Here is a 14,461-nt window from a genome sequence, read left to right as displayed (position 1 = left end):
GAGCCTAGAGACATGGGGAAAACACTGTCTTGTAATTTGTCATTTTCCTGAATGTAATTTGTCATGTGATCTCCACCTGCTGTGGTTGGGGTGTAAAGCCATCTTGAAGCCCCACCCCCACCCCCAGGGTAGATGCAGGCCACTCCCTGCACCAACACCAGGAAGATCCTGAAATAATCTGTGTGTTCAGAAGTAGTGGGGATATGCCCAAGTGCATTGCTTCTCCAACTTTCTATGCAGTTGGATCCCCTGGGGGACTTGTTAAGGTAAAGAGTCGGACTCACAGTTCTGGGTAGAGCCTGAGACTCTGCATTTCTAACCAGCTCCTAGGAGATGCTGATGCTGTTGTTTCCAGGACCACACTTGGTGGGGGGGTGGGGGGTGGGGAGCAGGTAGTAAGGACCCCTGAGTCACTGCCTGGATGGCACAGGGCAAGGTGGGTGTCTCCATGATGCCTGGCTTCTGGCAGCTTTGCAGTTCTTGTCTGTCTGTAAAGGACTCTGGACCTGAGGGTAGAGTAAGTGAAGTGTGTGCTTTGGGTGTTTGGGTGTTTGGCGCTCCCAAATATAGACATGCGGTTTGGGGCTTGCTCTGAAGACGACTCCCAAGTCAGATGTCAGTGACGAGCCATCAAGGCCCTTCTCCACTCTGAGAGCCTTCAGTCATTTGCAGCCATATTCCCACTGTCCAGAATGCTGATTTCTTTCCATGTTTTCATTTAGCCACCACCTGTGTCTATGGACGGCATGGATTTTCCAAATGGAGTATGATAGAATAGGGCTCACTCACTCTTCCGTTGTGATGATATCTCATACATGTTTAGCATTCTAGAACTGATCTGACTCACATTGAGCATCCATGGCGGTGATCTTGTGGCCATGACCGTGTTGCTGAATGGGAAGCAGGCCACATTCCTCTCATGCAGTCATACTGTATGTCGCGTGTTCCTTCCTTTGCTCGAGATGCTGCAGTCAGCCCCGGCTGCCTGCTTTTGACCTCCTTGCCCGCTAGCTGGGGTGGAGCTTCTGTATTTCTGTCCAGGGCCTGCCCACCGCCAGCTTCTCCATGGCCCTGTGCACTCAACTCAAGAGCACAGCTCGGGCTGGGCTGGATGGCCCCAGGCATCTAGAAACTCGGGGGCGTGGAGATGTGAGCGGCCTCAGCTAGGGGAGATGCCTGGAGAGTAGGTGTGGAGCAGGCCAGGAAAGGAGTTCCTTCTCCAAATAGAGGAGACCTGAACTTGGGTCAGGGAGGGCTCTAGGGCCGTGAAGTTTTAACCGTGGGCACCAGAGAGCTAGAAGTCTAGGGCTGGTCACATGGGGGCTATCTCAGGTAGCATTCAGAATGATCAAAAGTCAGTCAAATGACTGGTTCAGTTGCACTCACCACATTCCAAGTGCTCAACAGTGCCCTGTGGCCAGTGGCTGCCTTTGCTGGACAGTGCAGGGAAGAGCGTCTCCATCAGTGTAGTCAGTTAGGACAGTGCTGTTCTAGACCAGAGCCACCAGGAGGAGGCCAGGCAGCCTGTAAAAATGAGCATGTCTTTGCAGCATCGTGTTGGCACCACGCAGCTCACCCAGTGCCTTGTTCTGTCTGCCTGCGTCCTGAGTGGGGTGGGGGTGAGCTCCCCGTCGTCCTCCGTATCCCAGTGCTATGTGACAAGTGAAATCGTGGAATGACGCACGACAGATCAGCAGCAGAACCTGCCCCGGAGCTGGGGGGCACCACAGACAGGGTTGTGTCCTCAATTGTCACCAGGTGGGCCCAGCAGGGTCCTTGCTGACAGACACCCCAGAGAGAGACCAGGCAGGTGTGGAGGCGGGCACAGGACACGCTTCTGCAGGCCCCAGTTGGAACTCTTCCAGGACTTCTGATCTGTTTCTCCTACAAGAGCAAATCAGGGCCATGTGGCAGGTTTTTACCACTTGTCCGTGGCTGGATCTGACAGTGAACACCTGCCTTCCTAATCCACGCTTTTAAAATTTATTAGCGTATAAATGTGTGCTTCCAGCAAACAAAGTACAAACAGCATAGAAGCATGGAAGGTGAAAACCGAAAGTCTTTCCACTCCCTCCCTTTCATGGGGGAGCCTGGGAGCCATTCCGCTCATTGCTTTGGCACACACAGTTGCGGCCTGCGGTGCGCACAGCCTTGGAGCTTGCTTGCTTTGTGTACCAGGGTACCAGTGACATCTTTCTGTATTGTACCTACAGGGCTGCTGCTGCTGTATCCTGTCCCATAGCATGAATGTATCGTTTACTTATTTAAATGGCATTAACCAGCATGCAGCTTTTTTGCTGCTAAAATTAATGCCACAGTGATGTACGTATATTGTAGTGTACCTCTGCAAAGTAACTACGTCGATACGCAGTTGCTAAGTGAAAAGACGGGTCCATTTTCAATTTAGGAGCACAGTGCTGCATCGCTCCCCAAAGACACTTCACGATTTACAATTCGCTCAGAGTGCTGAGAGGCCCACATGAGCGTTTTCCAGCACCTTCCACCTGACTTGACTCTTCACGTGGTGCTGTCGAGATGGTGACCACTTGAGGGGAGCGTTATAAACCCAAGTGTGGAATAAGGAGAAGACGCTTACTTATGAAACAAAAGGCGCAGATTCTTTTATTGTTGTTTGCAGAAGAGGGAACTCGGGGAGCCACAGAGAAGTGGAAATTTCCCCAGAACGAAAGCTTCTAGGTGCGTGCAGCCTGGTTGCAGACCTCCGCTGGTTCGCTCTCGGAGAGTCCCTCAGGACTCGTGCATGGTGTTTATCAGGAATGCTGCGTCCCTCTTACAGGAAGTGTGTTGTGTACATGGTGGGGGTTTCTTGAAAATCTGTTTTTGCCCTCGGAGTCGGTCTTTGCTGGCATACCTCGGCTGGGAGTGTGAAGTTACACTTTTAGGACAGCTCTTTTTGTCCCAGTGCCTAGAGGTGAGTCCAGATTAGTACGGCGTGGGCTGGCCCCAGAGGAACCAAGGACCGACGGGGAGCGCGAGATGCCCGTTTGCACACGCTCCAGAACGTCGTGCTTCCGCTGGAACTTGGTGGGTGCACTGCTGTCGCTGAGCGTGGCTCTTCCCCTCTTGCGCTGCCTTCACACCGGACACCCTTCCCTGTCTGCGGGCCTGTTTGCCCTGAGGCCAGAAGACCGTCATCGTGTCAGGGCCCGGGGGAACCCCGCCAACCTGCAGGAGATGGAAAACGCTCTCAGACACCCCACGATGACCTTGTCACACACACACGAGTCTGTGTGGGAGAAGGGCCTTCTTGGGGTACCCGACTACGGGTAAATTTTAATACCTTTCCTTCGCCCTTATTTTCCGGTTTTTTGGTAACCCGCATTTTTTTTTTTTTCATTTAAGTTTTAGTTAACAGACAGTGTAATATTGGTTTCAGGAGTAGAATTCAGTGATTCATCACTTGCATACGACACCCAGCGCTCATCCTAACAAGTGCCCTCCTTAGTATCCCCCACCCATCTAGCCCATCTCACACATACCTGCCTCCCTCCATCATCCCATAGTTTGTTCTGTATCATCAAGAGTCTCTTATGGTTTGTTTCCCTCTCTTCTCTCCCCGCCCCCTTCCTATATGTTCATCAGTTTTGTTTCTTAAATTCCACATATGAGTGAAATCATACGGTAATTGTCTTTCTCTGATTGACCTATTTTGCTTAGCACAATACACTCTAGCTCCATCCACATCATTGCAAATGGCAAGCTTTCATTCTTTTTGATGGCTGAGTAATGTTCCATTGTATATATACACCACATCCTCTATATCCATTCATCAGTCAGTGGATATTTGGGGTCTCTCCATAGTTTGGCTGTTGTTGATGATACTGCTATAAACAGTGGGGGGTGCGTGTACCCTTCGAATCAGTATTTTTGTATCTGTTGGGTAAATACGTTTTCTTTTTTAAATGGAAAAGAAAAAAAAAAGCTCTATTATTTGCGAGTCAAATAAGCAGGCACTCATTGTACGGAGTGGGGCTCCTAACCTTTTGGGCTTTGTGAGGCAGCCCAGCCCTGACCATGGGTCCTCTGAGCAGCAGAAGGGGGTCCCTGCTCCTTCAGGGGGGTCAGGTTGAGGAAGGAAAGTGGCGAGTTCTTTTCAACCTTGTCCCAGCCTTTGGGTACCCAGTCTATGATCACAAACTGAGCTAAGATGGAAAGTTAGTGGCTCCCCACATCTGTGAACCTTGAAGTGTCCTGGGGGAGCTGCTCAGCTCCATATTGTGCAAGGCCTCCCTGGCCACTCCCTTCTGTGCCAGAGCAGATGGAAATGCACAAATAGGATCATGCTTTGTACCCTTCTGGGGCAGGAGTCACCAGAGGTCAGGGGATATAGGGAAGGATCTTCAGGAAAACTGCTAAAGGCGTCTGTACCTTAGCATGTGACTTAATCTAATCTTAAGGCATGCGACTTGATAATAGCATCACCCCTTCCTTCCTACTATCCCATCCCCACCCCCACCCCCCACGGTGTCCTTCTTCACTGTGTGCTTGCTGGGTTGCCCCCAGGATTGTGACACTATCGTTCTCAACTAGATGTTTGTGAGATGTGTGGTTTACGAAGCTCCTTTCCATGCATTTCTCCTGAAGGTCTGTAACGTGGATTGGTATGTTTACCTGTTTTTGCAAAAGCAGAAGCCACGGCTCACCTCTTGTTTTGAGACTTCCCAGAAGTCACGTGGCCAGTGGACGGTCAGGGATCTCAGCCTCCTGCCTTGGGCCCTCTGTCTCTGTGGGTCCCTCAGGCCAAGTGCAGCCCACCTCAGTGTCTACTCTACAGCTGTCTTAGGGCTGAGGTACATGCAGATGTGTCTTGAGATTAGGTTTCATACTTTTTTCTTTCAAACTTAGTTTTTCAGGGTCTGAAGCTCTGAAATCTCTGTAGGACTTTTGAGCCTTCATAGCCTTCATTCCCTTTCTCTGTAAGTTCTTCAAGCCCAACTTTTCTTTCTCTCTCTTTTTTTAATGTTTATTTATTTTTGAGAGAGAGAGAGAGAAATGAGACAATGCAAAAGGGGGAGGGGCAGGGAGAAAAGGGGACAGAGGATCTGAAGCAGGCATTGTGCTGACAGCAGTGAACCCGATGCAGGGCTCAAACTCACGAACCATGAGATCATGACCTGAACCAGAGTTGGATGCTTAACCGACTGAGCCACCCAGGTGCTCCAACTTTGCCTTTTTGCAAGAAGAACAAAAACATGCCCTAGGGAAGGAGCCAAATCAGTCTTGGCGCCTCATGTCTCAGAGAAGCTGCTGGATGACATTGCTTCCAGAACTTTCCATTCAGTCATGTTAAAACATGGCAGTGCTGGGGCTCCAATCGCTATCCTCAGGCAGCTGTGGTCAAGAAGCCCATAGTTGCACAGATCTTAACCTTTTGTTAACACCTGGGCCTCTGTCCCCCCAGTTCAGCTCCTCGGTGCCCTTGGGCCTGGCCCCTGGCCCTGGGGCTCTTCCCTCATTTGCCCTCCCCCCGCCAGCCTTGTCTCCCAGGTGTCCTGAAATAACATCTCCTCATTGCAGACCTTCCTCCCTGCTGGCATTGCTTCTAGCCTGTAAGATAGAATCCAGATCCTTGGGGCCTGGGAAGACGTGGACTCACTCCAGTCTCACTTCCCTCTGCTCCGAGTGGCAAGGCCTCTCTGAGCCTCGCTGCCTGTCCTTGCCGCTCCCCTTTCCGAAGCCCCGCACAGCCCTCACCGTTTCCTTACCCAGTAGCGCTTGGCCAAAGCATCCCCTGCCACTGCTGCCACGTCGCTTCCTTGGCAGCATGCCCTCCCTGGGTTCCCTTCCTGTGGCTCTACTGCATGGTTGCCGGGCGTCCTGTGTCTCCTCTGCCTCTCAGCTGGCAGTTCCAGTTTCTGACTTAACCCTGCCAGCCCCAGTGGTGTGCTGACTGCCGGGTGCACGGTACGAGCACACTCTGTGTCTCTAGAGACCGTTGGGACCTGCCTGCCCCAGGCAGGGCTGCGTCAGGGTACCTGCACCAGCCATTGGAGTTGAGCCGTGGTCACCTGATGGGCTGTCCCAGGGCCAAGGTGGCCACCCGCTCCCATTGCTGGGCAGCGGTCAGCACCGACCTGTCGGTCGAGTCCTCTGGAGCCGCGCAGGAGCGGTCCCGAGCTGGACTTTGGAGGGGCTGTGATAGTGCCGGGCGGCGGAACCCCGCGAGTTCCCTAGCACTGAGACCTGGCCGCAGGGGATCCTGGTGGGGATGTAAAGACAAAACTCTCCCGAAAGGACTTTGCGGTCGACAGGGAGAGAGGGACTCCTAAGTGCCTCTTGGCAAGACAAGTTTGATTTTAGGTGACCGCACCCCCCGGCATGGTCACAGAAGGGTGCATGGTTTTGGAATTTGAGGTGTTATACACATTACCCAGTGCCGCATGCTCCCTGGCTGGGGGCTGCGGGAGGCATAGGGCTCCTTGCTTTATCTAACCCTGTTGCCCTTCTTAGCCTCATGAGAGGGTACAGACGGGGGTGCCAGGCAGGAGCCAGAGGGTCCGTGGGCTGTATTGCTCTATCCTCAGGGCTGGCTTCTGGGCACCACCCTTGCACGACTTCTCCGTCCCGCTGGTGGGAGTGGGGGAAAGGGCAGAGCCCCACCTGAGTCCTTCCCGGTGGGCGCTGTCTGTTCAGGGAGGGGTCGGGGCTTGTGACGGTCCTGTGACGGTCCTGTGACTAGGGCTTGCTTGAAGGTGGCCCTGTTGGTTGACTCTGCAGTGCGTTTTGTGCCGGGCATTGTTCCAAACGTGTTGGGATTTAATCTTGGCAGTGAGGCTAGGAAGGAGGAAAGATTGATTATGACCCCTATTTTGCAGATGAGGAAACCGAGGCCAAGGGAGGTGAAGCAACTTGCCCAAGGACGCACAGGCAGGAAGGAGCTGAGCTCGCAGAATTTGAGCCCAGACCGCCTGACTCAGGGGCCTTGTTCTGACCACGGTGCCCAGTGCCCAGGGGCAGAGGTGATCTGCAGGCCACACCTGGCCCACAGATGTGTTTGTTCAGCCCCACAGAGGTTTTATTTATTTCTTTTTTCTTTGAGTTAGCTGTCAGCACTAAAGGTCAGGAGGTGACACATACAAATCTCGTTTCCGGTTCTCCTCGGCAAGTCCACAGCTCTGAGGGTTCTGGAGGTGAAGGAACATGTCCAGAGGCTGCCCCCTGAGCCAGACCTGTGCCATCCTTGCAGGGCCCGGTCCCTGGGGGTGTTTATTGTGTCCCCTGCCAGGCAGGTCTGGATTACTCCAGAGCAGTGAGGCACTGGTTCTATCTCTGTTCTGTCTCTCCGCTCTTTGCTCTCTTGCTGTGACCTTCCTCCAGGCCTCCCTGCTCGTCCATTCCTGGTATTTCAGAACTCACCAAGGTGGGCAAGGCAGAGACTATAGGGGCAGGCTCTCAGGAGCTGGTCTTACTACGATTCACCGCCTCATGGTCTTCGTGACGTCAGTGGTTTAGCAGATTAGATGTTAGTCTTTGACAAATTTAGTGTAGTGCCTTAAGATTTCACAATGCCGGGGATTATTTCCAGTTTTCGAGTCTTTGCTGGAGATGTGTAACATGCCGGCCCAAGTTAGCTCCCGTTAGCATGTGATTTGTGGCCCGGGTGCCCGCCTCCCAGGAACAGGCATCCAAGTGAGCTCAGCGCCACTGGTTTGGTGAGAGGATCTTGAAACCCAGAAGCAAATGCAGTTCACACGGAGGTCCAGAAGTTCTGGTGCCTACTTCCAAGTACTTTTTTCTTTCATTTTTACTTCCCCTGATTTGGGGTAAATAAAGATGGTACCATTCTTTAATTTTTTTTTTTTTTTACATTCTCTTTATTTTTGATAGAGAGAGAGCACAAGTAGAGGAGGGGCAGAAAGAGGCAGAGACACAGAATCCGAAGCAGGCTCCAGGCTCCAAGCTATCAGCACAGAGCCTAACGTGGGACTCGAACTCACAAACTGCGAGATCATGACCTAAGTCAAAGTCGGATGCTCAACCGACTGAGTCATCCAGGCGCCCCAAAGATGGCACCATTCTTACCTAAACGACTTCATGGAAAAGTGTAAAGCTGGGGCTCTCTAAAAATACCTTAAAAGATAGTGTTCATATGAGCATAGAGAAGGCCAGGGAAGTTTGTGTGGGGAGATCGGGCGATAGGCAGGGGAGAGTTAAATTGTGCTGTGTGTAGCTTTGGATTGTTGCACCTGCTCAAGTTTTCATTACTTTGTTCGCTAAAACATCTAATAAAATATGATTAGGTAAGAAAGTTTGAATAAAGGTGTATTAGAATGATACTCTTACAGAACACTCTTGGCAACGTTCTGCAGGCAGAGTGTCCTGGCTATCCAAGAGAGAACACGGTCTGTCAAGACCACTGGGGTGACATCTGTGGGGAAACAGAGCTCCGTAGCAAAGCCTGGCTCCATTATCTAAATGTCTCCCCCTCCCGCCCCCAGCAATGTGGTAGGGACTACGGGGGCCTAGAAGGATGGTCTAGGAGAGGCTTCAAGAGATGCCCGAGCCCCTGCGCAGTCTGAGGCCTCTGCAGGGACAACGACCGTACTTTTGGGGGGTTGGAGGGTCCCCAGGGCTGGAAAGGAATAGACCAGCCTGTCCAGTAGAAATAGTGTGAGCCACCCGTGTGAGCATATGTGTAATTCAGACTTTCCTAGCAGCTACGTGAAAAAAAAGCAAACAAAAAACAAAGAATTAAATTTTAATGATATATTTTATTTAACCCAATTTTCCCCGAATATTATCATTTCCACATGCAGTCGATACCAGAAAATTATTACAGATATTTTACCAAGTCTTCAAACCGGGGTGTACTTGTACCTGCAGCACAGCTTGGTCCACGCTGGCTGCATTTCAAGTACCCAGTGGCCACACGTAACTGGTGGCCAGCCTGTTGGGACAGCACAGTAGACATTTCCTGAGTCAGGAAAGGAAAACATCTGTCCATTTGAGCTCCAACTGTGTCTTTGAAATAGTGGACTTCCGTCTTCTGGAAAACCTGCATCTGCCTGCAGGCTGAGGCGGAAGGGCAGGGACCCCGGAAACCAAAATGCTACTGGTGCGGTCTTCTCCTAGTAGTGAACTTGAGAGCGGTCTTTGCTTTGTTTTTGGCTTAGCGGCGCTCAGAGTGGTTTTTCTAAGTTTGCCATCAAGATGATTTTGTGTTATATACATATATCAATGAAAAGAAAGGCTGAAGGGAACACGCACCCCACCTCCACTTCATTTTCATGGCACTCTTGAGCTCTTAGGCCTTGAACGTCACCGTGGTTATTTTTAATCTCCCGAGCCTCACGAGGTAAGAAGTTCTACAATGAAGGTGCTCATAGCAACCAGCTCGCCCACATCCCACGTTCCCCTCATTAAGGTATCACGCTAAATGCTTTGACTGGCGATGAAAATATTGTGACTAGCAAGTGAAAATATTGTGACAGGCCAGAGAATTTGGGGTTGCTATGGAAACCTTCCCCGTGCGTTGTCCTCAGTGAGGGGGGCTTAGCTGAAGGTGCTGCCATGGGCCGGCCTGTTTCCCTTTATTTCATTCATTTGGGGCCTGTCGTTCGGCCGCGGGGCAGCTCTGGGCCTCGGCATAAGTCATTCCCCGGGGCATTTCAGGCGGGGTTGCTGCCAGATGGGGCGTCTCAGTTCACCCTTTCCTCCATTCGAGGCCACTCGAGAGCCTGCCTTGAGTGAGTGTGTGTGTGTCAGGGGGCCTCAGGAGCACCGCAGAAGTCACAGCACAGGTGGCTGTTGGCACCTGACTGTGCCTCCCGGGAAGTCACTCGTGGACTGACAAGTGGGCAGGCCCACTGTGAAAGAACCTAGCCCAGCTTCCCCTCCCCTAAAACCTGCCTCGGGCTTCGTGAAGCCAGAAACAGTGTTTGAACCTGGATGTGTGGGAAGAGCCTCCTTTTCCCTGGGGCCACAGAGAAGCAGCCTTAGAGATGCAGGCCTTTGCTTGCCATCCTTCTCCAGTGACTGCAGGGTTGTGGCGGTGGGGTCCATGTTTACGAGGAGCCATGGGGCTTGGTCACCACAGGCGGGTGAACCCGCCTATGCAGGGCTGTGCAGGGCTGTGCAGGGCTGGAACTGGACCAAGCAGTTTGCTGGAAAAAGGGAAGGAAAAGCACCTTTGGGGAAGGTATGCCTTGCTTAATTCTGCTCATTTTGATGATAAAAAGGGGGGCAGTGAGGATGTCTCCCCCAGCCTAGGAAAACAGACTTTCTTTTACTTAGGGACCTTCCCCCTCTGCTCTCTTCGGGCAGTTGGGACGACTGTGCAGGGACCTGAAGGCTGGGCCGTTTCTCAGCACTCTGAAAGAGCTCAGGGTACCCAGGTCAGGCTCGCATTCAGCCCGTACAGCCCAAGCAGCTGGACAGAGTCCTCGGTCGGCTGTCTGGCCCCTGCTGCTTTGAGGTGTGACCAGCTTGGTTGCTGGGGGCGGAGGGTAAGTTCCTGTTCCTTCTCTCTCCCTGCACAGCGCCCCCGGACTCCGACAGCCCTCTCTACCTCCCTTACAAGACTCTGGTCTCCACGGTCGGAAGCATGGTATTCAACGAGGGTGAGGCCCAACGGCTCATTGAGATCCTGTCCGAGAAGGCTGGAGTCATCCAGGATACCTGGCATAAGGTAGACCCGCCCTCCCTGCTCTCCCCTTAAGTCCTGGGGCCCTTGCCTCCCTTGAGTGACCCCGTTGGGCTGGCCATGTGCACAGAGTTCAGGAAATAGTCTCCACTGGCCTCTCTCAGCGGCACCCCGCCTCCCCTTCCCAGACACAGATTGCATGAATCACCCCGAGTACACTCTGCCTTCTGCCTCAGCCCAGCCACAGCCCAGCCACGGAAACAGGAAGACCGTTACGGGTCAGGGCCGGGCTCTGTGTCGTGTGAGCCGGGGGGGTGAACACAGGCACTGGGGCCCGGCTGGCCTGTGGCCAGGGCTCGGGTGCAGAAAAGAAGGTGTAGGGACACGCTGCACAGTGGGGAGCTTGGAAGCCCCTTTCTCTGATGTCCCTCCTGCTGTTGGGGGTCAGTCCAGAGGCCGGCACTCGCCCTCTGCTTCTTGTGGCGAATGAGCTGCCCCCAGGAGATGCTGCCTGGCACGTGTTTGTTCCTCATCCAGAGTCAGAACTCTAGGAATTTTGCTGGAGAATTTTGTGGCACCCTAGTGGTTAGTGATGCTGGGGGGTGTCTTGAGAGCCAGGCCAGTGACTCCTGACCTGAGGCCAGCAGGGCTTACTCCCTTCCTGACTCTCGCCAAGGTGTGGCACGCCCCACAGTCACAGGAAGCTTTGTGCTCAGTGAGCTTGGGGGAGGGAAGGCTGTCTCTTGGTGTGCGAGTGACTGGAGGTCGGGAGGACCTCTCCTCCAAGGAGACGGGCCCAGACTCACCTCAGGCCACTGTCCCCAGAGTACACCTCGCCTCCCGAGGCGTCTTGCAGGCCTCACACAGCAGCTAAGGGGTGGGCCCCAAGCCAGAAACAATGACTAATTGCCCTTCAGTGGGGTAGGAAGAGGCCTTGGCCACCATTGGCCCAAGTTCATGGGAAGCACCATGCTCCTAAAACCTACTGCAGAGATGCAAAGCTTTTGGTCCAAACAGCTCCTGTATGCAGTGGGCCTAGAGACCTGGCCGACTGGGTGGCTGAGGCAGGGGTGCCTGTCTGCAGAAGTGCGTGGAGTCGGGCTAGAACCCGCTCACCCAGAAGCCCCATCCCACAGAACCGGGCCCCTGCTCTGGTCGTGGGTCAGGGTCTGACTGCTGGGGTGGGAGGGCACACCAGGTATCTGCGCACCCCCTCTGTTAACGCTGCTCTATGGGCACTTCCAGGCCACTCAGAAGGGCGACCCTGTGGCAATTCTGAAACGCCAGCTGGAAGAGAAGGAAAAGCTGCTGGCCACAGAGCAGGAAGATGCAGCTGCCGCTAAGAGCAAACTGAGGGAGCTCAATAAGGTATGGCTGAGCGCACACCCTGTCCTGAGCACCCCCAGCGGTGGCCAGCGCTGTCCCCAGATCGCGGGCTGGCCTTCCTACCTGGACTCCTTGCACGCGCCTGCTGGCTTGGGACTGCCTCTCACACCAGGGATTCTGTGGCCACAGGAAGGCCTTCTGCTGTCTGAGAGCCTGACAACCTGGGGCTGGCTTACCTGTCATGGCCCTGGGTAGCTGTGCGGGGTGGCAGCTCCCCTCCATGATGAAGAACACGTGCGCATGGACGTTAAGTAGAGGGTTAGGGCCCTCATTCTCTGATGGGGATGGGCCAGAACCTCACCACTGGTCCCACAGTGACAGGCCATCTTTTTAGGGTATTCACCCTGAAAGCGCAAGGGGCCACTCCCGCCAGAACTCGCTGAGCTTTGTCCTTGCCTCTCTCCTGAGGAGTAAGTCCTGGTGCCGCGGTCCCACGAGGCCAGTTGCACTCAGTTTGAAAGCTGTCTCTTTCCAGCAGAATTCTGTGGCTTGCTCTTGCCCTCTTGCTGCTTACTTCCCCCTTCTGTCCGGGCAGCGGGCCCAGGGAGATGGCCTGGGACTGGGGATGTCCCATGTGGTCTGGGCCACAGCCCTTCCTCAGGGCACCTCCACCTGCTCATTGGAGAATAGTCAGAAACAAGGCAGCCTGAGTTTCTGACCTCAGCTGGAGAGACACAGCCCTGAGCCAAACAGTAAAGTTCATTTGGTGGAGATGGCAAGAGCAGATGAGCTTTTTGGGTGGTAACTCTTGGTTAATGGTCCACCCAGGAGAAGGACCTTCCCTAGAGCTCAGTAGCCTTCTGCCCGCTGGGCCTCATCACCTCTGTTAAGACTGTCCACGTGCAGCCTTCACGTGAGCCCGTCTTGAGTTGTTGGTGAAATGCAGGCTGGCTGGAGCCGCTTGCCCTGCCCCCAGGAGCCGGACACGCAGCCTCTTTCTGCCTCGGCCAATGGTGTGCCATGGCCGTGAGCATTTGCACCACAGAAAAGGGCCAGCACCGTGAATCAGTGCCCTCCCACCCCCAGGAGCCAGCAGGCCAGCACTGGTCAAATCTGTGGTTTCGGGGAGCCATCCTTCTGTATCTTTTTTCTGGACAAACTGAGAACTCCCTGTGACATTTGTCTGCCTCCAGAATGAAGGTCAGGGGAGAGGAAATGGAGCAAATGTCCCCACGGTTGGTTGGCCGTGTGGTTGTCTGGCTAGTTCCGTGCCTGCCCCCTTGACTTTAGGGTGGGCTGGAGGTGTGAGGAGTGAGGAGGTACAACCTTTGCCAGTCCCAGTGGCCTGTTTCTTCCCCATGCCCAGGGTCTCTGGCTACCGTGGGCAGGGCAGCAGGTGCAAGCAGGGAGTGCATCCTGCAGGAGGCCCCTTAATGCGGCCCTCATGCTGGACACTTACTGCTCACCCTAGTGGTGGCCGCTTGACACAGCCCTTGGTGTTCGTTACCCATCTTGCTCCGAGGTGTCCAGCCAGGCCCCCGCTCCTCTCACCGCACCCTCCCTGCACCCTCCTCGGCTCCCAGGTGCTAACACGGTCCTGTGAGGTCCCTCTTTAAGCTCTGCCAGTGGGTCTTAATCTTCAGACCCGAGCCCACACCCCTGCGGTCCTGCCCCATGTGCTCCTCTGACATGCCGACCCTTTGTTGCCACCCCTGGGCCTCTCCTCCTGCTCTTCCCTTATCCTCAAATGCCTTTCACTGCATGGCTGGCTGGAGATTTTCTCCTTATCTTTGAGGACTCCTTTGACCTCCCTCCCTCCCTCCTGCGAGAAGCCTTCCAGAATGCCCATTTTCCTCTCCCAATGCCATGGTTGTCATCACCAAAGCAATTACCTATCATTGTATTGTCCCCTGTGATTCTGGCCACCTTGCTTGACTTAACCTAGCAGGCTGCCTGTTAGCGAATGGCCACCAAGGCCCAAGGCCAGCACACAGCTAAGAGGAAGCCTTCCTGGCCTTGGACACCATCATATCTTCCCCAGGACTCAGTGAGCTCAGCTTTAAAATGGGGGTCGTGATCCCCATCTTACTGACAGAATTGAGTGAGGCGCCTGCTTGCCTCAGAGTGGGAGCACAGTGTTGGCCACCTCTCCCGGCTCCAGTGGATGATCAGTGAGGTGTCCTTTAGCGTGGACCTCGGGCTCCTGTGGGCTCTCACCCTGGGCAGAGCCAGGAAGAGGATTGTGTGAACAGTGAGGCCAGGGGTCCCAGGTGGGCTCAGGGAAGGCCGGGCACACAGGCAGCGTTGGCACCCAGCGGCCACCCCGTCAGCCTAGCTCCTCCTCTAGCCTCTGATTTGCTTCTGTCCCAGCCCAGGGACGGAAGTGCGGGGGGCACTCTGGCCCTTCAGGGTGGGTCTCCCTGGCATCCCTGGCCTGGAGAAGGAGAGCATTTCCCACTTCCCTGGTCTCCTGCCCAGGACCAGGATGGCACAGGGCCTGGAATCTTGGGAGACGCTTGCACCGTGGTCCCC

General features: G+C 54.2%; 1 protein-coding gene across 6 annotated transcripts in view; it reads left to right on the top strand.

Annotated features, from left to right (window-relative positions):
• Positions 1–14,461, top strand: part of RRBP1 (ribosome binding protein 1) — a 65,603-nt gene that overhangs the window by 28,290 nt on the left and 22,852 nt on the right. For all 6 annotated transcript variants that reach the window (XM_030310141.1, XM_030310142.1, XM_030310140.1 and 3 more), the window contains 2 exons: positions 10,500–10,648; positions 11,849–11,971. In XM_030310141.1, coding sequence (XP_030166001.1) covers positions 10,500–10,648; positions 11,849–11,971 — 272 coding nt within the window. The remainder of the gene's footprint in view (positions 1–10,499; positions 10,649–11,848; positions 11,972–14,461) is intronic.

This window comes from Lynx canadensis, chromosome A3, assembly GCF_007474595.2.
Source record: "Lynx canadensis isolate LIC74 chromosome A3, mLynCan4.pri.v2, whole genome shotgun sequence".
Taxonomy (NCBI): domain Eukaryota; kingdom Metazoa; phylum Chordata; class Mammalia; order Carnivora; family Felidae; genus Lynx; species Lynx canadensis.
Note: the sequence above shows the minus strand (reverse complement) of the source record. Positions and strands in the feature narration are given on the sequence as shown.